Below are 21,633 nucleotides of genomic sequence, written 5' to 3' on the forward strand. Positions count from 1 at the left end.
GAAAAACTGTATTTCCTTAAGCTTTACTTAACAGTCCAACCCAAAACGACCTGAAATAGCAGGTAAAACCACTCCAGCCCAGAAGCCGCAGGTTCCACATGGCATATATCCTTGACCCTCAGACTATTCATAGGCTCCCTCAACTAAAGGCCCATAAAGACATTTCAGTTAAGGAACCCGTGTAGGTGATTGTTTTAAACGTCTAGATCATTTTTTATCTTTATAAAAGAATGTATGTATGAAGCAAATTTTTCTTATTTTAATGCCACTTTAAAATTTTCTTTACATCGAAGAGGCCCTGCAGACATTGAAAATATGATCCAGCGATATCGCGAATCATATACAAAACTTTCCTAGTTCTTTGCGCACCTATCGATAACGTTAAACATAAAACTGATAGTAATAATAATTGCTGGTATTAAGTGCTTTCCTGTGTTCAAGATCCTGAATCATGCAGTTTATATATAGTTTCCTATTTTATTTTAATGGAAACCTAATGATGTAGGTCCTATTATCTTCTCTGTTTAACACGTTAGAAAATTGAGACTTTAAATAGTTGAATAACATGCATAAAAGCGAGCAGTTAGGAAGTGAGAAACCTGGAATTTGAACCCAGATGGAGCTGCCCCAAGTGCCTGGGGACGTTTCTGCCCCCTGAGGACTTGTTTCGTGTGACACTGGTGGTGCGTTAGAGGTTTTTCATGCTTCCCTTGGTGCCTGGGAAAGCACAGGTACTGAAGACACCTTCAAGATCTTCTCCAAACCTTATTTATAAACCTTTGCTTCCTGCTTTTAAATTTCTCAATGGAAAGAAACTGTTTGCCTAAATAATCCAAGAGTTTGGTAATGCTCCCTGTTCAGATTAAATTCCTCTAGGGTAACATGGTGTCTCCATTCTTGTTCTGGATTCAGAGAAAGCAGAGCACAAGGAACCACTGCCCGTGCCTGACACCGATCATGGGGTGAACACGCCCACATATGTGTTTTTCAGACTTAGTAATGTCAAATCCACTCTTCTCTGCTACTATCTCCCGCCCTCCCTTTTCAGTTGCTTTATGACTCTTTCCTCTGCAATCTCCCCAACTTCCCTCTTTAAATCATAGAGTCTAAAACTGAACAGGTTAGTTTTTCCAGGTCTTACCCGGGCTGTGCTTGCAGCTGCCAGTGGGCTCCCTTTCCTGTGTCCTTCACTGCGCGTGTGTTTCCACGGCAGAGGGGCTGTGCTGGGCGGGTCTGTCACCGAGCAGATCTAACCCTGGGCGGGTCTGTCACTGGCTCCACGTGACTAGGTAAAGCACGTGCACAGCTGAACAGCAAGGCACAGAACAGGGCTTCCTAAACATTCCGCAGGCCCCAGCGTCCTCTGAAGGTCTCGGGCCGGCCTCTGGTGGTGGGCGGTGGGTGGAAGGGAGGGAGCAGCCTTCTACCCTCATCCCCAGCCTCATTTAAACGAGAACACCTTTACTCTTGGCTGTCTAACATGTAAGAGTTGGCACAGAATTTTACTGAGGATAATAAGAGGCAGCAGTTCTAAAGATATAAAAATTGACAGTCACCCAGGGCAGAGAAAAGCCTACAAGCTTTGGAACCGGAGAGCGAGTGTGAGCTCTCCCTCTGCTACCACCAGCCTCTCCTTCGTCTCTTAGACTCTCCAAGTCACTTAGTCTCTCTGCCTAGACACTGTCTAGAAAATGGGGCTAAGTCTCACTTTGTAGGGTTATTGTGATGATGAGTAGAAATCTATGTAAAATGCCGAGCACAGCGTGGGACACATAGAAGCTACTCGATAGCAAGGTGCCATTTGTATTTGCGTTGTTACTGAAAAAACTTGGGTGTCCAGCTGAGAGTGTGTCTGTATTGTCATTTTCAAGTACGAAGGTCAGAATATTCTACTACGACTTCAATTTTATTCGGGTCCGGAGTCATGTTAATTAATACACCGGGTTAGATGGTATATAATTCATTTAAGCTAGAATGGAACTGAAAGGAGAGGAGCACTGTTAATCCTATGACTCAGTCTCTCGGGTGGACCAATATTCGCTGGCTGCCTCTCTCTTTTGTTTATGTTCTGTAAGAAACAGCTAATTTTAGAGTAGTGAGAAGCAGTTAATTTTAGAGTATAGTTTCAAACCTCTCAAGTATCACGAAACGCTCTGATCTGTTGTGCTCGCCTTTGGGTTCTCAGCACCAAGCCCTGTGCCTGATGTGGAAAAGGTGTTGTGCAGCTCTGGCTGGGATGCAGACTAGGGCCTGGAGTGGAAGCAGTGAGAAGTAGCCGCCTTGACGTGGTTACACATTAGCGAGGGCAAGAGCTGTTGGCCCAGGGATACAAGGCCTTGTTGGATGAAACACATTGCAGAGAAAATTGGTACCAAAATACGTAGCTCTGGAGGAGCAAATCAAAATTGCCAGTGAGAACTTGGGGAACCGGACACAGAGCTTTGGCTAATACGGTATTCCACTGACAAAAGTGACCTTAGGAAACCATCAACAAAACAAAAAGACAGACTGTGGAGTGGGAGAAAATATTTGCAAATGATGAAACCATCAAGGGGTTAATCTCCAAAATACACAAACAGCTCATACAACGCAATATCAAAAAAAACACACAATCCAGTCAAAAAAATGGGCAGAAGACCTAAATAGACATTTCTCCAAAGAAGACATACAGATGGCCAAGAGGCACATGAAAAGATGCTCAACATGGCTAATTATTAGAGAAACGCAAATCAAAACTACAATGAGGTATCACCTCACATGGGTCAGAATGGCCATCATCAAAAAGTCTACAAATAACAAATGCTAGAGACGGTGTGGAGAAAAGGGAACCTTCCTACGCTGTGGGTGGGAATGTAAATCGGTGCAGCCACCATGGTAAACAATAGGGAAGTTCCTTAAAACACTAAAAATAGAGCTACCATACGATCCAGCAATCCCACTCCTGGGCATATATCCGGAAAAGATGAAAACTCTAACTGAAAAAGATACAATGCACCCCAATGTTCACAGCAGCACTGTTTACAAAAGCCAAGACATGGAAACAACCCAAATGCCCATCAACAGATGACTGGTTTAAGAAGATGTGGGGTGTGTGTATATATATATATATATATATATATATATATATATATATATATAAAATGGAATATTACTCAGCCATAAAAAGAATGAAATACTGCCATTTGCAGCAACATGGATGGACCTAGAGATTGTCATACTAAGTGGAATCAGTTAGAGAAAGACAAATACTATATGATATCACTTGTAAGTGGAATCTAAAAATAATAAAATGAATCTAATATATACAAAACAGAAACAGACTCACAGACATAGAAAACAAACTTTGGGGAAAGGCGAAAGAAAGCGGGGGCCGGGGGAATAAATTAGGAGTATGGGAATAACAGATACAAACTGCTATACATAAAATAGATAAGCAACAAGGATCTACTATGTAGAACAGGGAACTACATTTACTATCTTGTAATAACCTATAATAGAAAGTAATCTGAAAAATATATACAACTGAATCACTTTGCTACAAACCTGAAACTAACACAACATTGTAAATAAACCACTTTAAGTGGGCTTAGAACAGAGAAGATCGATGCTCCATCCTGACTCTGGGGCAGGGGGTTAGGGAGGCAGGTCGAGCGCCCTGTCAGGACCTGGGGACAACACGGCCCAGCACAAGGACTGAGGGAGCGTGAGGTCAACACAGGGCTTGGGCACTTCTTGCCTATGTGATACTTTTCCTCTTCAGTGAAATGTGGACAATCAAGCCTACTTTGAGGGGTAAGGTATGGGGAGTGAGGGAAGTCTTTCACATAAAGTTATCTTTTAAAATACAAATCCGATCACGCCATCCCCCTACTGGAACCCATTCAGTGGCGTCCCTTTGTACAGAAAACGAAACCCAGCTCCTTTCACCGTCCTGCAAGGCCTTCGTGACTTGGCCGCTGCCCATCTTCCCAGCTTCATCTCAGACCACACTCCCCTGTTCGCTCAGCTCCAGCCACACTGACCGTTTCTCCATCCAAGGAGGTATTTTTGTCCCCCGAGCCTGCATTTGCTGCACTGCCTGGTCGGCTCTGTCCCAGGCTCCCTGTGTCCTGCAAGCTCCTGTCTTCCCTTGCTCTCAGCTCCAGGCTCATATCTTCAAAGAGGAGTCAGCAGACCACCCTATCAGATGCCTTCCTTGGTTTCCCAGAAGGCTTCAGTTCACAAAGATCTTGGTCATTCATTATGTTTTCACTAGTGGTCTCCCCGGACTGAAGAGAAAGCTCTTTAAGTGCAGAGGACGCACCTGCCAGCTCTCCACTGTGTACTCCGAGCCTGGCCCAGCGCTCGGCACAGACCACATGCCCGGGGAGATTCACCAAATGAACACGTGGAAGAGTGAGCGGAGAAGACGGGGCTCGGCTGGTACACTGTGGTTGCCTGGGCTGGTCACTGTTGTTGCCGTGTAGCACTTTATGACTGCACCTTTAGATCTTCAGATCTTTCAGAATAGGGAAATAATTTATAACATACTAAAAAAAGTAAACAGAAAAATATATGTGTAAACACGAATGGCTGCTATTTTCCTTGTGATAATTTTAAGTGGAAAAGCAATGGATTTTTATATATGTTTCTGTGTGCAATCAGCGGACAGGCTGGTAGACTTTCTGCATGTGTCTGCAAGGTTATACTGCAAATATCCCATTCACATACAACATCAGAAGGCCATTTTTCTAACCTGGAGAGGGTGTTTATAACTATTCTGCATTTTGTATACATACAATAGATAGTTGTACATAAATAGACATTCAACAGCTCCAGCAAAATTCCTGCTGCCAAAGAGAAGAAAAACGTCAGAGTAAGCTCTAAAGAAAAGTGCTGGGTTTTTTTAAATGTAGAAATGGCAATTCGCAGCATTTATACAAATTGCCGTATACTGAGGGTTGCAACTCTGAGAATGAATAGTAAGAAAAGTTGCAGCTAAGAGCAAATCTGAGGACACTTGTTTTGAAAGTAAAGCTTAGTCAGCATTATAGCATTCTGGCAATCTGCATAACATTAACCGGAGTGCTTTGTATTGGGATTGACACTTCACGTATTGATTTTCTCATATGTAAAATGTTCTGACTAAAACTTCTATTTAAAATGCTCAAGAAGAAACTTATCTTGGATGAAATAAGAAGAATTCATATGCCCCCTTAAATCTTGGGCATATTAATCTGAATAATACCAAGTAACTGTACAACCCAATTGTTGGATGGCTCTAATATTTTGCACCTTGTTTTTTTGCTATAATTTTACATACATGCTGTGAATTCTATAAATATACAGAAATGTGTGACGGTATCAGCAGAAAATATAAACAGCTTCAAAAGGAGTTAGAAAAATTAGAAAGTGTGAGATCCATAGTGAGATAGTACAGATGAGCTAGGAATTTTAAGGTTAAATAATAAATATTAAGTTTTCCCACAATGTCATACCTTAGAAGTGGAATGCAAAGTTGCATTAGACCAAGTGTACCGAAATTTCTTATGCATTTGTGCTCCTTTTTCTTCTCTGTATCATATATTCAGTATATGTTTTCCCCAAGAAAAACTAAATTATATAATTACTTTAGAGTTGTTGGAAGGGGAATGGATATTTGTGGATAAAACAGAAAGTATTTTTCATGGGTGAATGGAATGAAGTCCAGAGCCCCACCCGCACTGAGCCGGGTACCAGCCACATCTGGACTTAAGATGCCACAGTGTCCAGTCCTCACAGCTTCAGCCCTGTCTCTGAGGTTACCTGCCTGAGAAATCTATAAAAGGAAATACAGCTTTAATAATCCAACACCAAACAGAGTTAACTCTTGAGTCTTTATACCAGCAAGGGCTCGTATTTGAGATATTCTAAAGCATAAACTATTTTAGTGGTGTTTTCATTTTCAAATGAAATGATGCATTTTTTTCATTTGTTTGTTTGTTCTGGTAGGCTTACATTCTGATGATGTTGCAATGAGGCTAGGATTAAAGACAGTTGGCATCTCCTCAGCAAAGACCAATGGGATGGGGTCAGGGTGGAGGGCAATTTAAGCGTGGAACATGGTGAAACAGAAAGTTGGTGAGGGATTAAGAACGCACTGTGACTAACCCACAAAATCAGTAATCCACAGGTGGGCAACAGTACACAAAAGGATGGATGGAACGACACCAGAGGATGTTGTTCTGGTCCTCTAGGTATGAACAAATATTTTCATAACATATAGCTTTGTTTAGGATTTACTTTTTCTTTTTCAGCAAAGGAGACTGTGCAGAAATGCTACAGTAATCTTTTCACATGACCATCAGAGTCTGCAATGAGATGGCCACAATCCATCCCAATACCACATGGTTGCATGTTACCTTGGATACCAGGCTGGCTCTGTATGCTGCTAGTTGCTTCAGGTACTCCTTCTTTGCAGCCTCTGTTTTCTTTTTATAGACCTGTAACAACAGAGAGTCTGAAATTAGAAATTAGAAAGCGCATCTGCTTTTGTTTCCAGAGAAGTACAGTGCAGAATGATAACTGTGTGTGTTCGCACACACACACACTCACACACACATAATATAATAACATACATCTCCCCAAAGATCGTGTTTTCTTACTGAAACAAGTTTTTAAGAAGTATGGCAAGAGATTAGATAAGAAAAAGATTAACTATAGTAAAATTTTCCATTTTCCATAAAGCATATGTACCGATTTATCTGGGGTACTTTGACAGTGGAGGTAGTTGGCTTAGAAAGATACTATTGATGAAGGTTGCCGGGGAAAGAAACTACATGTGGATAAGGAAGTCATTCATATTTACATAATGGGCAGAGAATTCTACAGTGCATTCAAATCCCGATATATATTCTCCTTGCTAAATATAAAAACAAGGACATAATTAAAAGATGATCAATTATGTTCAATATGTTAATCAAAGAAACAGTTATGGAGTTTGCAGGTTCATCACTATTTTAAAATTTTGTGTCTTGAAGCTCTATTTCCAAAGACTCAGGAGTTGGCAGTGGCAGTCAAAGTCACATTTGGGAGTGGGCTGGGGACCCTGAGTGGCCGAGTGGTCATGCCCTTTCCAACAAAAACACTGGATGGCATGAGTGTATGGAAGCCTCAGTGTGAAAAGGTAAAAATGTTCAGAATTGAATTTCAGTTTACAGAAGCTTTTCATTTTTCACAGGGGATCATTTTGCAAATACAAGTAAAATCATCCTAAAGTGAGCAAAAGTACCAAAAAATGACTTGGTGGTAGGCTAAAGGTCACATTGCTAGGTTAAACAGAAAAAAAGTCATTGGAGTCAAAAATGAAAGATTAGCAAAGTGAATACACACGGTTGTCTGCTACCATTAAGCTCATTCTTTCAAGGCTTTAGAGTCTGTTTTTGTCAATCTTTTGAAATCACCCCTAAAGAATAAAATATTTTTCACCATTGGATGTATTTTCATCGATAGGACTAGTTTAAATTTCCCACATCTTGAATTTTACAGCAGGGAATGAGGCTTGCTTGGCTAGCATTTTGTAATGCTGAGCTCAAAACCAGACACAGCTCAGTGTGAAAAGTGGCTTTGGAATTAGTCAAAATAGTTAAATATAAATTATGTCTAAAGACCAAGTATCTGCCAAAGTCGGCAGCAGAGGTCAGTTTATGGTTTCTCATGTGGAAGGTGGTTTGCTGAGCCCAGTCCCCAGCTGTGAAATTCAAGGTGTGAGAAATATTACTTACTTATGAATATTTTAATTAAAGCACAACATTTTATTTAAGGTAAACAAATGAGTAACCTTGTCAGCAGAATTATAAAGGACGCTGTGAAATGAAAGTGCTAATTTAAGGAGCTCTTCAGCCTAGTCTTTCATATTCGGCATTTTGGTATATTAAAGGCAATCATAATAAGGCGATTAAGAATTTGTGCAACAGTGTCATACAATCGTTGTGTCATCTTTACAATATATGGAACTAAAGAAACTTAAAAGAAATTTTTTAGTAAAAAGCCAAATTAATCCTTTGGTTCAATTACAAGAGAACTCTTAATTTACGGAGCTAATTATTGGAAATAAAACTCAAATCCGTTTTTAGACATTCAAACATGAAAACAAATAAACACTAGATTACAGCAAATGTCTTTGAACAGTATGAGGCATGTGTATTATATGCTTCGGTCAGCCACAATCAGAAACACAGAGCCCTCCTGCTTTTTATTGATTTATTTCTTTCTCCAAAGACAGATTTCTGTTTGTAGTTCTTTCTCCCTCCAATCTCTTCTCCAAGACATAATTTATAATTAATGACCTTACACTGAAAATGTTTACATTTACTTTTTTTTTTTAACATCTTTATTGGAGTATAATTGCTTTACAATTGTATGTTAGTTTCAGCTTCACAACAAAATGAATCAGTTATGTATATACATATATTCCCATATCTCTTCCCGCTTGCGTCTCCCTCCCTCCCACCCTCCCTATCCCACCCCTCCAGGCGGTCACAAAGCACCGAGCTGATCTCCCTGTGCTATGCGGCTGCTTCCCACTAGCTAACTACCTTACTTTTGGTAGTGTATATATGTCCATGCCTCTTTATCGCTTTGTCACTGTTTACCCTTCCCCCTCCCCATAGCCTCAAGTCCATTCTCTAGTAAGTCTGTCTTTATTCCTGTTTCACCCCTAGGTTTTTCATGACATTTTTTTTTAAATTCCATATATATGTGTTAGCATACGGTATTTGTCTCTCTCTTTCTGACTTACTTCACTCTGTATGACAGACTCTAGGTCTATCCACCTCATTACAAATAGCTCAATTTCGTCTCTTTTTATGGCTGAGTAATATTCCATTGTATATATGTGCCACATCTTCTTTATCCATTCATCCGATGATGGACACTTAGGTTGTTTCCATCTCTGGGCTATTGTAAATAGAGCTGCAATGAACATTTTGGTACATGACTCTTTTTGAATTATGGTTTTCTCAGGGTATATGCCCAGTAGTGGGATTGCTGGGTCATATGGTAGTTCTATTTGTAGCTTTTTAAGGAACCTCCATACTGTTCTCCACAGTGGCTGTATCAATTTACATTCCCACCAACAGTGTAAGAGGGTTCCCTTTTCTCCACACCCTCTCCAGCATTTATTGTTTCTAGATTTTTTGATGATGGCCATTCTGACTGGTGTGAGATGATATCTCATTGTAGTTTTGATTTGCATTTCTCTAATGATTAGTGATGTTGAGCATTCTTTCATGTGTTTGTTGGCACTCTGTATATCTTCTTTGGAGAAATGTCTATTTAGGTCTTCTGCCCATTTTTGGATTGGGTTGTTTGTTTTTTTGTTATTAAGCTGCATGAGCTGCTTATAAATTTTGGAGATTAATCCTTTGTCCGTTGCTTCATTTGCAAATATTTTCTCCCATTCTGAGGGTTGTCTTTTGGTCTTCTTTATGGTTTCCTTTGCTGTGCAAAAGCTTTGAAGTTTCATTAGGTCCCATTTGTTTACTTTTGTTTTTATTTCCATTTCTCTAGGAGGTGGGTCAAAAAGGACCTTGCTGTGATTTATGTCATAGAGTGTTCTGCCTATGTTTTCCTCTAAGAGTTTGATAGTTTCTGGCCTTACATTTAGGTCTTTAATCCATTTTGAGCTTATTTTTGTGTATGGTGTTAGGGAGTGATCTAATCTCATACTTTTACATGTAGCTGTCCAGTTTTCCCAGCACCACTTATTGAATAGGCTGTCCTTTCTCCACTGTACATTTCTGCCTCCTTTGTCAAAGATAAGGTGACCATATGTGCGTGGGTTTATCTCTGGGCTTTCTATCCTGTTCCACTGATCTATCTTTCTGTTTTTGTGCCAGTACCATACCGTCTTGATAACTGTAGCTTTGTAGTATAGTCTGAAGTCTGGGAGCCTGATTCCTCCAGTTCCTTCTTTCGTTCTCAAGATTGCTTTGGCTATTCGGGGTCTTTTGTGTTTCCATACAAATTGTGAAATTTTTTGTTCTAGTTCTGTGAAAAATGCCAGTGGTAGTTTGATAGGGATTGCATTGAATCTATAGATTGCTTTGGGTAGTAGAGTCATTTTCACAATGTTGATTCTTCCAATCCAAGAACATGGTATATCTCTCCATCTATTTGTATCATCTTTAATTTCTTTCATCAGTGTCTTATAATTTTCTGCATACAGATCTTTTGTCTCCTTAGGTAGGTTTATTCCTAGATATTTTATTCTTTTTGTTGCAGTGGTAAATGGGAGTGTTTTCTTGATTTCACTTTCAGATTTTTCATCATTAGTATATAGGAATGCCAGAGATTTCTGTGCATTAATTTTGTATCCTGCCACTTTACCAAATTCATTGATTAGCTCTAGTAGTTTTCTGGTAGCATCTTTAGGGTTCTCTATGTATAGGATCATGTCATCTGCAAACAGTGACAGCTTTACTTCTTCTTTTCCGATTTGGATTCCTTTTATTTCCTTTTCTTCTCTGATTGCTGTGGCTAAAACTTCCAAAACTATGTTGAATAAGAGTGGTGAGAGTGGGCAACCTACATTTACTTTTAATACCTTAAAACTGTTTGGAGAGGGTTCTTCTCCCACACAGACAGAAATCCTATTCAGGACTTTGAAGCAAATATTTAGCAAAAATATCTTTGATGGTAGTATGCTTTCGTATACTAGAAGCATTTCTATCATGTTTTTTATTCATATGCTACTCTAAGTGACCCCCTGGGCAGCTAACTAGGGTTCATTTAGCTTCCAAAGGCAAATATTACACACTTGGGTCCATAGCATTGCCCAAAGCATCATTTTCTAAGTGGCACAGATAAGATGGTGTTGCCAGATGGCCAGATTGTAACATCTATCCTCTTTCTTGCATTTGGTTTTTACTGAAACAACAGTGTTACTATGGTGGGGCCCCCAGGGGTTAACGTCCCACAAGGTGTTAACTTCCCTGAAATTTGCTGATTAATAACCATGGGAGAAAGGTGGCAACTCAATGTGTTTTAGGCTGAATGTGTGCCCCCTGGTTTCACTGGGAGATCGATGTTGTTACGGGATACCTGACCAGCATTCAGAGTGCCCTGTTTCCTCCAAATGGCTCCCTATTGGCTACTCATGATTGGCTACGTGAGATCATCGTACAAGCGCCTAAATACCGCTTAAACTCATCTCGTCACACTACACGGATTGATGGGTCCGCTCTTTCCTGAATAGATGCAGGTGTTCAGAGGGAGGATGCAAAGGTGGTAATTTCAGGAGGTATATTTCTGTAATTGTGTTTAAAGGGGGCGGTACCCTAGATCAGAATTAACATCTGAGGCGGTCTCCCCGATAGTAATTTTGAACCTCCACCTTTGAGAACTAGCTAATGGCTCAAATATTATTCACCCTGTATGTCTCTATGATGCTACCTTCTAAAATTGCACAAGGATGCTTTCTGAATTCTATATTTGATGGAAATGTCTGAAAAAAGGCCTCAAATGTATGCGTGAATGATAAAAAACATGTAAGAATTCCACATACTTAAATTCCTACTTGAGAAGAGATATTTAAAAATCATCAGTAAAAAGATCCTCAAAAACGTTTCAAAGCTCTATTTATGGACGGAGAAAGTCTTCTGCTTGCTGAAACCAGAGATGACGCTGACTGCGTTTGGCAATGAACAGCCCACTGCAGTGATCAAACCTTCTAATCTAGGAGGATAGGTCTGATTTATATCAAAGTTAAGTCTGGGAAAGAAATGGTCTCTCTCTCTCTCAGGGAAAGACAAATATTTTAAAGAAATGTGATTCACACAGTAAATATTAGTACTCAGTTGAACTACAAAATGGCTTCCAAATGGTCTACAGCTGTTTGAAATAAAGTGCAAAGTTGGCCAGATGAGGATTTAAAAATCATAATACATCATTCATCATTTTCCCCAGCTCATCCAAACACTTTTGAATTCATCCTGTCCTAACTTAGTTATTTGCTGTGGTTTGTTATTCTAAGAAAGCTACCATATCCTATCTAAGGATCGCATCTCAGTGGTTAAACTAAAACATATATAATGGCTAAACTAAAACATACATCAAATAGCAATTCTAGAGAATCCAAATTCTGTTCATGTAATCTAGTGATTCTGTGAATCATTTTTTAAATGCTCTACGTTCCAGCATGTGTAATATATATGTCTTATAGGCTAATAATCTCTTATTAAAATCAGCAGTTCAGTATCAGTGAATACGATGAACACAAACAGAAAAAATTCTAATACAACCTGTCATTTTGCTTTTTCCACCTTCTGCTCCCTCCCCAAACAATCCGTCTAACTTATACAAAAAAGTAAAATCTTATAAACACCATTTAGTTCCTTCTTCCTTCCCTCTTTTCGGCTCTGGCCCTGAGTTAATCTCCAGTTGTAGTTGATTTCAACTCTTTACAGTAATAATAAGAAAAAACATAATTCTTCCAATTCTGGATTTTACCCAAACACTGTGAAACTAGAAGGCGCTTTTCTTTTTCGTTAACTTCAAATGCAGTTTTTTCCCCCCAGTATAAGTTCATATTTATAGAAAATGCTTAGAAATAATATAAGAAATAATTATATAAGTTATATAAGAAATAATAATAATATATAAGTTATATATAAGTTATATATAAGTTATATAAGAAATAATAATTTATATAAGAAATATAGAATTATATTATATAAGTTATATAAGTTATATAACTTATATAATTAATATATAAGAAATAATAATTTAATCACAATTCCCTGTCATACACAGTACTTGAGGAATTGATGTCTGCAGCGTCTTTGAATGCTGTTATTACTTAGGACAGTGACAGCAAGCGCCTCTGTGCTTTATACAGAACTTAGTCCTTAAATGCAGTTACATTTCCATTTGTGTAGCTTGCTCAGCATTTTCTTAAGCATTCCAGAACTCAGAGAACTTTATAAATTAGTATTCAGAGCATTGAAAATATTATACAATGTGTCAGAAATCTTGCCATCGATTCTTTTTGGGATCCATCAAGTGCGTACAGATCGTCTGCACAACAATGGTGCAGCCTGTTTTGGGAATGGTAGGGATCAGAAAGAAGCACGCTCCCCATCTGAACAAATGGCCGCAAAGTATATCTGTAGATTCATTAAATGAGGATGACCGGGGCGAGTATAATGTCGTCTGATTATGCTTAACAATATATTGAGTATCTATTACGTGCCTTCATGGTGTGAGGAACTGAAGCTACAGAACCAAAAAAAGGCATTAAAAATATGCCTCTAATGTGTGCGTTTTTTGTGTCAGGCACACAAGAAATGCAGACAACCCCCCACATATACATATTATACATATATATATAATCAAATTGATCTGGTAGCTAAGATCCACCTTTGCATCTTTGTTCATGCAATGGCTCCTCCTGGCTGCATGAGCTCTCCCCTTGATGCCTCTCTTAGACCCCCAACTGCAGGGCCTGTCATCTTTCTGTCCACAGCAGAAGCCCCAGCAGGCAGGGCAGAGCTCGGTACACAGCAGGTGCTCAGGAAATACCTGTGATCCGGTGTATAATCCCTAGTCTCAGGTTTCTCCTTCTATGAGTCAGCATGGGCATGGGTGTGCATGGTAAAATGCCGAATTGCATCTTCTGAATTAGAGTGGGCATCGATAGAAGTAGAAGATTTGATATACAGACAGACAGCCCGCCCACCCCAACATGTTGACCAATAACACATAAAGCACAGCAGACTTGAGTATTATATTCAAGTTCTCTCCTTGCTGATGTCATGGAACCTTTCAAGTGGAATGTCTGCTCCCTCTGTGTCTGAGCGTGGAATATTTCTACGTGTATTTATACCCATGAAGGCATGCCATAATCCCATTTATGTACCAATGATTATAGGTATTTATACTTACCTGTGTTTTAGAGGTGAAATATGCTCACCATTGCATGCAATATTTCTAACTGCTGTTTTAAGTTTTTACAAATATAAACTTTTCTTACATTCTACAGTTTTTAAATGAACAATTATTTTATATATCCTTTACTCCTAGTTTAAAAAAATTGGTGAAAATGCATAGTGTTTATAAGGAACTGGCCAAGATAAACACATGTGTGAGTGTGACAGTGCAATAGGATTTTAGTTAACCTGAAGTGCTGTTGACATAAAATCCACATTTTATCATAAGATACGGGGCGGGGGGAAAAAGCCCCGGCAGCATATCTGTAGTGGGTGTTTGAGCACCAGTGAGGAGTAAATGATTTGATTCCGTGGGCTCAGAGGATTTGTCAGCTGCCTTATAAGTATAATTCTGGCTCTTCATATCCCTGCTGCTTCTAATTTAGCAGGACAGGCTCATAATTGAAGCAAATTAACTATTTACCCTTGCCACTTCTACCGGGGAAGAGGACACAGCAGCAGGAAAGAATGAGCAGGAAATTACATTCTTCCCACTTGTGTCAGATCTGCCCTTATATAAACACATTAACAGTAATTTCATAAGGCGTCAAACATAGGAATAAATACTGAGGGATAAAATAATGAGGTGTTGCTATTGAGCTGAACTGCTATGGCTAATATCCTTGGATATGAATTATGCATCCTGAAAGAAGGCATATGTTACAATATTCAAACAGTTTCCCTGCAAGTGATATCTGCTCATTAGGCTCTGGATCTCGAGGTAAATCCACTCTCTGCTCCCACAACAGGGCTAGCATTTACAAAAATAGGCTCTCTGGGCACCGTGGGCTGTGGTTTCTCCTGAACACACCAAACTCTGAACCGGCCTTCCACTCCATTTTTAGCCTAACAGCATGTTTATTTAGCTCTTTGGCTGAAGCTCTAAAGCCATTTAATGTAATGTAAACAAGAACATTTTGTTTGTAATTTGCTAAATGTATTACAGCCCAACTGTGTCTCCAATTAGGAACTTAAGGTTCACTTAGTAATTTACATCTGGTTCTGATTTAAGGTGACTTTCCTTTCCCACTTAAGAGCTGACTTTCCATGGCTAAAAAGGACCCAAGAACACTTTACAGCTCTTTGGACCAATCTCTTCTGCTTCAAAGCTGGACGGACTCTTTAATTTAGTGGGGTTTGATTTGCCCTCCGTTAACTGTGAACTCAGATCCCAGACTTGGATGACCAGAGTCACAGAATTCAGAAATAACAGGGAGAGACAGGAAATCTATCTGGACCTTCATAAAAAAAGATGCTGAGGGTCGAAACTCCAAGGAGTCTAATACAAAGGGCGTGATCTTGTTATGTTATTATTTTTCTTTCTCTGTAGGTTCCAGTCAGTGAAAGATAAGTAGCAAAGACCAACATCACAGCCACGCTTATGTTTTATTTCCCTCTCTCCATCTGGTGCCTTTTTAAAACAACTTAGTACGGCTCTGAACCGGGCTGTCCACTGTCTTAGGATTCATTAGCATTTAAAACCTCCAGTTGGAATCCCAAACACAATCCTGCCCCCATTCCAGATTCAGCACCATCTTCCAAAGTATAAAACGGAGAGATCTCTGACATGTGAAGTTTGTTCAGTGGCTTTGGTAGGCATGATTCATATGGGAGGTTTTGTGTTCCTGGCGGATTTTTAGCACTTCTTTCAGCTTCCTTCTGATTTTTCTTCTTTGAGAGATTCTTCATAGGAACCAAAGGACATATAGTTTCTCCCTTATCATGGCTTCTGAAGATAAAGATCTGCCCATCTGCATGGCTTGTTAGCCCCGCCTGAACTCCACAATGAGGAAGCATGTGACACAAACACACAGCAGCCCTATTAGTCCTGTTCCCTCTGGCTGGCAAGTAAACATTCGATTGTAATCTCACGAATAGCTGTTTTTCCTTAAGTATTGTAATTTTCTGAGCCCCTAATAAGTCATCAATAATTTTGTCCATTTTCTCCAGTTCGTGTTTACATTTGTAGCTGTTCCTAATTGGGGGCTGTTATGACAACGGGATTTTTGAACAATCGTGGTGCATGAAATCCTAGCCTTCTGCTTGAACCAGCTGCCTACACGATGCCAACAGCTTCACGTGGGGCTGTTCTGAAACATGCACATTTGTCCTAAATTTTGAAGTTTAATGGTCTGCCTCTAATCGGCTGCAGCAACATTCCTTTCAAAGTACATAGCATGTGCTCCCCAATTTGAATATTAAATGAGAGTAAAATACAATTAATTTAAGCTTGAAATAGAGATATTATATTATGTTGGCACAATGAGTCAACATAAAGGGAAAGAACAGGTGGTAACACACCACGCTAACACTTTAGGATATTTTGCTGACATTCTCTTGATGCCCAAACGTGCGTCCTAGGCGGGCATGCACGCTTCGCTGGCCATTCCTGCAAACTGTTAGACAGGGGCTGCCACGTGGTGTCCCAGCAGCCCCGTCAGATGCAATATGCTCCCTTTTGTAAGCGTGGCGTCTGATTTCATTCATTGGACCCTCTCTCTGCTTGTCCCTGGGATCGACTTGCACCCTGTGTCATAAACCATCCTTTTTGGCATACTCTGCAGTTTCACTATCTTTATTAAGCAAGATCATCTTTTAAGAGAAAAGGATAAGCTATGCTGAACCCCTGTCAAGTCAAAGGAACATAAGGCATGGGGACAAACCATTTTCGAGTGACTCAGACTGCTCCCAATACCTTGTTTTGAAAATGGTTCTCAAATGTTAAAATATTAACTTTTCTAGAAGAGACAAAGATAGTTATTTCTATTAGTATATTTTCCTAAGCAATCTTAGCATAACTTTTTAAAACAACTGCATTTTGATTATGAAATTGCTTTATAATACCCAATGAGTTAAATAGGGTCAGCTATTATATAATTTCATCCTTTATTTATAAAACAAATTCTTGAAAAAACACCCAATTATTTCCATTAAGAGAGAACCCAGCGACTATCCCTGGCGGTTCAGTGGTTAAGACTTCACGCTTCCACCACCCAGGGGGCGGGTTCGATCCCTGGTCGGGGAACTAAGATCCTACATACCAGGTACAGCCAAAGTGTTTAAAAAAAGGAGAGAGAGAGAGAGAGAGAGAGAGAGCGAGAGAGAGAGAGAGAGAGAGCGCCCAAAGACAGACTCATTACAGGTTATTAAATTGGAAATAAAAGAGAATGAGGAAAATGTTTTGTCATCACAAGTATACTCGAAAGAGCTTACAGCATTGAGGCCTTGTCCCTATCCAAGACTACACACAGGGGTTGTCAAAGCAGAGAGAGAGGTGTGTCTTGGTGCTTGGATCATGGGTGGAGCAGGGACAGGGATGCGGTTGGGATTCCTGGTGGATGTGCACTCAGTTTCTCAATCCGTGAAGCTGTAGTGAGTGGAGGAATGAGCCCCTCTACAATTCCATCGTGAGTGTCCAGCATCAGGGGGGAACCACACCTCAGCCTTGGGAGTGTGAGAGCAAACTGATCTGAGTTAGGATAGAAACCAGCTCTGAAATCCTCAAACAACTATATCAGGTTTTCAGTGGAATCATAAAATACAATGTCAACCACCCTCTTAATTGTGAGATGAGTATTTTAATCGAATGCAAGGAGAACGCTTCTGTGGTGTGTTTTCCAGCCTCAGAGACGACTCTTGTAGCAGAGCTCCACATGGTAGGCCTGTGCTTTCCTGTGAAGCCCTTCCCTGGGGCTGGCAATCTTGAAAAGGACATAAGAAAATGTGTAGAGACTTCAGATCGTAAAGGACAGCTTTGGCTTACAGTAAAGGGGGGTTGGAGAGAACCGGGGGAGTGGGCTCTGTGTTTCCTTAGCAACTGGTTTTACCATCACAACTATAATTGGTTCCATGAATTGGTGAGAAAAAAATTGTTAAGTTGAATGATAAGTTCTAGTGATAAGTTCTAGTCACAGTGTGGAATTTTAGACAAATCAATCAACAGAATGGGACTCTGCCTTATTCTCTGCTCTACTCCCAGTGTCTAGAACAGTGCCTGGGGCACACAGTAAACATGCAACAAATATTTGTTGAATGAATAAGTGGCTGCATTTAACCATCTGGCCCCATTTCATAGTTTGCAAACTTCAGATAAAAGTATCTGTGAGGAAGGAAGAACCCTGCTGTGGGCTCAGCAGGTGAAAGAGCAGTTCCCAAGACATGCCAGTCTATATTTTTGCTGTGCTATTGGGGATCAGGGCAATGAACTAATTACCCTGGAAATAATTCATCATTATGTGGAATTACTTGACAAGTATTTTGGCAGTGTGTGTGAACTTGACATCATCTTTAATTTTGAGAAGGCTTATTTTATTTTGGATGAGTTTCTTTTGGGAGGAGAAGTTCTGGGAACATCCAAGAAAAATGTCCTTAAAGCAACTTAGCAGGAGGAAGCTGAAACCCCACCTAGTGTTCTTGAAGAAACTGGACTGACATGAACTCCCCTCCCCTGCTGATGACTTCTTGTGGCATTTCACACACTGTAGACGGTCACTGCCTTCATGTCCATGTTAGCTAACGGTGTAAGATGACGTCTTGTCAGTATTACTGTTCTGCTAAGCTGCTTCATTCAGGCCTACACCATTCTTTTTTAAAGGGAACTTTGGTTAATCAAGTGATAACAAGGGACTTAAATATGAATTAGAATGAATGCAGGAAAAGAAAGGTACTTTTTCTGGCTATTTTAAAGTTTATAGGTCTGTTTCTCTTGAATAGATTATTATCATTACCTTGATATGTGTATCTATGAATATGACACAATCACGCAATATACACTTATTAATTACTGTCTTTGGCAAAAAGGTTAAATTATGTGAAACCTGGTTTTACGAAACAAAAGATTAGTGCATTTCAGTATATATGCGAATAAAGGGAATTGACGTGTCACATATCAAGTGAATGAAAATTTCACTCTGTGTTGAAACTTTAGGAAAAAAACAAATGCACACCAAAGACCCTTATTAGAAACTAAACACCTTAAAACAAAGGGAATACACAAAAGACTAACGGAATGATCCTGTTTTACACTAAAAATTATTTCTTAGGCATTCCAGACCTGGGACGAGGATCAGAGATCAGCTGTTTCCTAAGAGCAAGCATGTTATTTTTAAGGCCAAGGAACATTCAACTCCTGAGATAAGTTTCTCGTTGTCATTATCATTTAGTCACTTAGTTGGATTGTTTTTGATGCCTCCCCAAATAAAATGGAAATGTTGACTTACCTGGGATTCTTAATAACAGCATCTTAGGGAAAATGTTTTACTCTCTTCACAAAGTGTTGCATAAGTCATTGTTTAAAGCACGAATATTCCTTCCAGCCAAATGTATTTTACTCCCCTATTGCTTCCCTCCACTTAGAAGTGCAGCAAACTTTGGGGCAGCTTCCGTCCCTTCTAGTTATTGGAAATCGTAAGTATAAAAACAGATACCACCTCCCATATGAATGTGTGAGTTGAATGGGGTAAAACGGCACTAGCGGGCTCTATATTTTTTAAGGATATACAGTTGTTTCAATGTCACTTTTATACGTACTTCTACGTATCTAAACATGTCTTCACAGTTTACACTTTCATTTGTATCTGTTGGGCTGGATTAAGCTTTGTTGTGACTGTGACCAATGTTCAGGCCACGTGAGCACTGTCTTATCACATCGCCAATTAGTTGTAATAAATGTTCAATGTACACCAAAAAAAAAAAGTATCTACGAGTATTGAGCAGAACAAATGAGATAAATCATGTAAAAGTGTTCTTCAAAGTATAAAACATGATATACATTATAGATGTTGACGGATAATACAATATATAGTTCTTATAGATGTACATAGGTTTGAGATGTTCTGTTTCTTACATACTTCCCTGGACCTGGTGAGGAGAGGTAAAAAGTCTCTGTCAAGAATCCAATGAGACTAACCCGTCATTAATGCCGTAAAGTATTCTGCAGCAGCTAAAGCTTCAACTACTGAATCGTCTCAGGAACTGAACTTTAATGATAATGCTTGTCTAATTTTTCCTTCGTGACCATGAAATTCTAGATGGTGACAATGGCAGTCTAGTCCCTGGTTTAGGAATCTGGGATCAATATTGCTTCTTTGTTGAAGTGGGCTACGTCTGCATACTGAACTCTTTCTCTCCACAGTTCCCACCCTCCTTAAGACATTCTGGGCTACTCGCCCTATGGCTGAGATACAAAGTGTCTCACGGCCCTCCACCGCCAGCAGTGTGGTCCTGAATCACACCATGGCAATCCACAAGAGAAGAAGAAAATAACCAGGCATCTGGGCCCATTTAATACAACCTAGAAATATAGTACAAGTGGGATTGAATAACATACTCGGATGGTCTTTAGGGAATGGATAAGGATAGAAACCCTTAAATTTGAGGTTCATTTAGCAAAGAGCAAAGAGGGTTTTGATGACAAAAGAATAAATAGTAAGTGCTGAAGAGAGGTGTGGACAGTTCTCAAAATACTTTTAGTATTTTTTCTGTCTTTATGATCGCATTGGCAACATTAAGGAATGACGTAATCCTGGCTGGGATGCGTAAAAGTCCTTCCAAAAGTAACTACACTATATAAACTTTGAAACAAAGGAACTAACATGTTATTTATAACAGAGCAATAAAGGAGTATAAAATTATGTCAAAGTCCCCTGAAGTCTGGTTCTGATGGGGCACATTCTCAGCCTCAGTTCTAGTATCTGAAGAATTCACCCACCATCCCTAGAAGCCATTTCTTTAGGATGCGTACACTTTCTCAAATCATGTTGATTCACTCCCTTGCGCATCTTTTCTTACCTGTTTTTGCTCTTCTCCTAAGCCATCCCACATTGAAGCCACAATTTTAGAGACTTCACCGAAGGTAGCATTTGGATTTTGGCCCTTGATGGCAGCCTGAGTATCACGAAAGAATAACGCATAAGCAGACACAGGCTTCTGGGGCTCATTAGGGTCCTTCTTCTTCTTCTTTTTTGGGGTTTTTGGTTTTTTCCCCATGTCAGAGGCAGGTCGCTTCTCTCCACCATTGACCTGAAATAAAACACAATCTGAATTATAGAAGAACTAAGAAAATTTGAGGACAAATCATATTGCTCTCCCTTGAGACTTACATAGATATACTCACCCATGCACATCACGCAAACACAGACGTTTCTAAGGGACACTTGGTTTTGCTGTTGTTACTGTTTTTTCAAGTAAAACTTATTTCATGTAATTTTCAAGTAAAACTTATTTCATGTAATTTTCATATTCATCCTTTTCCAGCCTAGTCTGCATAACTTTAAAATATTATTGATTCTCTTTATACTACTACTGTACTGTTAATTATACCTTAACTCGCTCAACGTTTTCTTGTTCTCACTCAGGAAGCTGAATGAGAAGCAGCATCGTGACAGACAGCAGCAGATTCCTCGTGTGGTAACCCTACTGGATGAGCAATCTAACCTGTTTGCTTCTGGGGACTTTATCCTTCTCCTCCTACTTATGATTTTTTTTTTTTTTTGCGGTACGCGGGCCTCTCACCGCTGTGGCCTCTCCCGTTGCGGAGCACAGGCTCCGGACGCGCAGGCTCAGTGGCCATGGCTCACGAGCCCAGCCACTCCGCGGCATGTAGGATCTCCCCGGACCGGGGCACGAATCCGTGTCCCCTGCATCGGCAGGCGGACTCTCAACCACTGCGCCACCAGGGAAGCCCCCT

The 21,633-nt window shown here is 39.9% G+C and overlaps 1 protein-coding gene across 3 annotated transcripts in view; it reads right to left on the minus strand.

The window, feature by feature from the left end:
* Positions 1-21,633, minus strand: part of TOX (thymocyte selection associated high mobility group box) — a 301,076-nt gene that overhangs the window by 14,895 nt on the left and 264,548 nt on the right. For all 3 annotated transcript variants that reach the window (XM_060127617.1, XM_060127616.1, XM_060127618.1), the window contains 2 exons: positions 20,736-20,966; positions 6,381-6,461 (listed from right to left, as the gene is read on the minus strand). In XM_060127617.1, coding sequence (XP_059983600.1) covers positions 6,381-6,461; positions 20,736-20,966 — 312 coding nt within the window. The remainder of the gene's footprint in view (positions 1-6,380; positions 6,462-20,735; positions 20,967-21,633) is intronic.

The sequence above is a fragment of the Lagenorhynchus albirostris genome, chromosome 17 (assembly GCF_949774975.1).
Source record: "Lagenorhynchus albirostris chromosome 17, mLagAlb1.1, whole genome shotgun sequence".
Lineage (NCBI taxonomy): Eukaryota > Metazoa > Chordata > Mammalia > Artiodactyla > Delphinidae > Lagenorhynchus > Lagenorhynchus albirostris.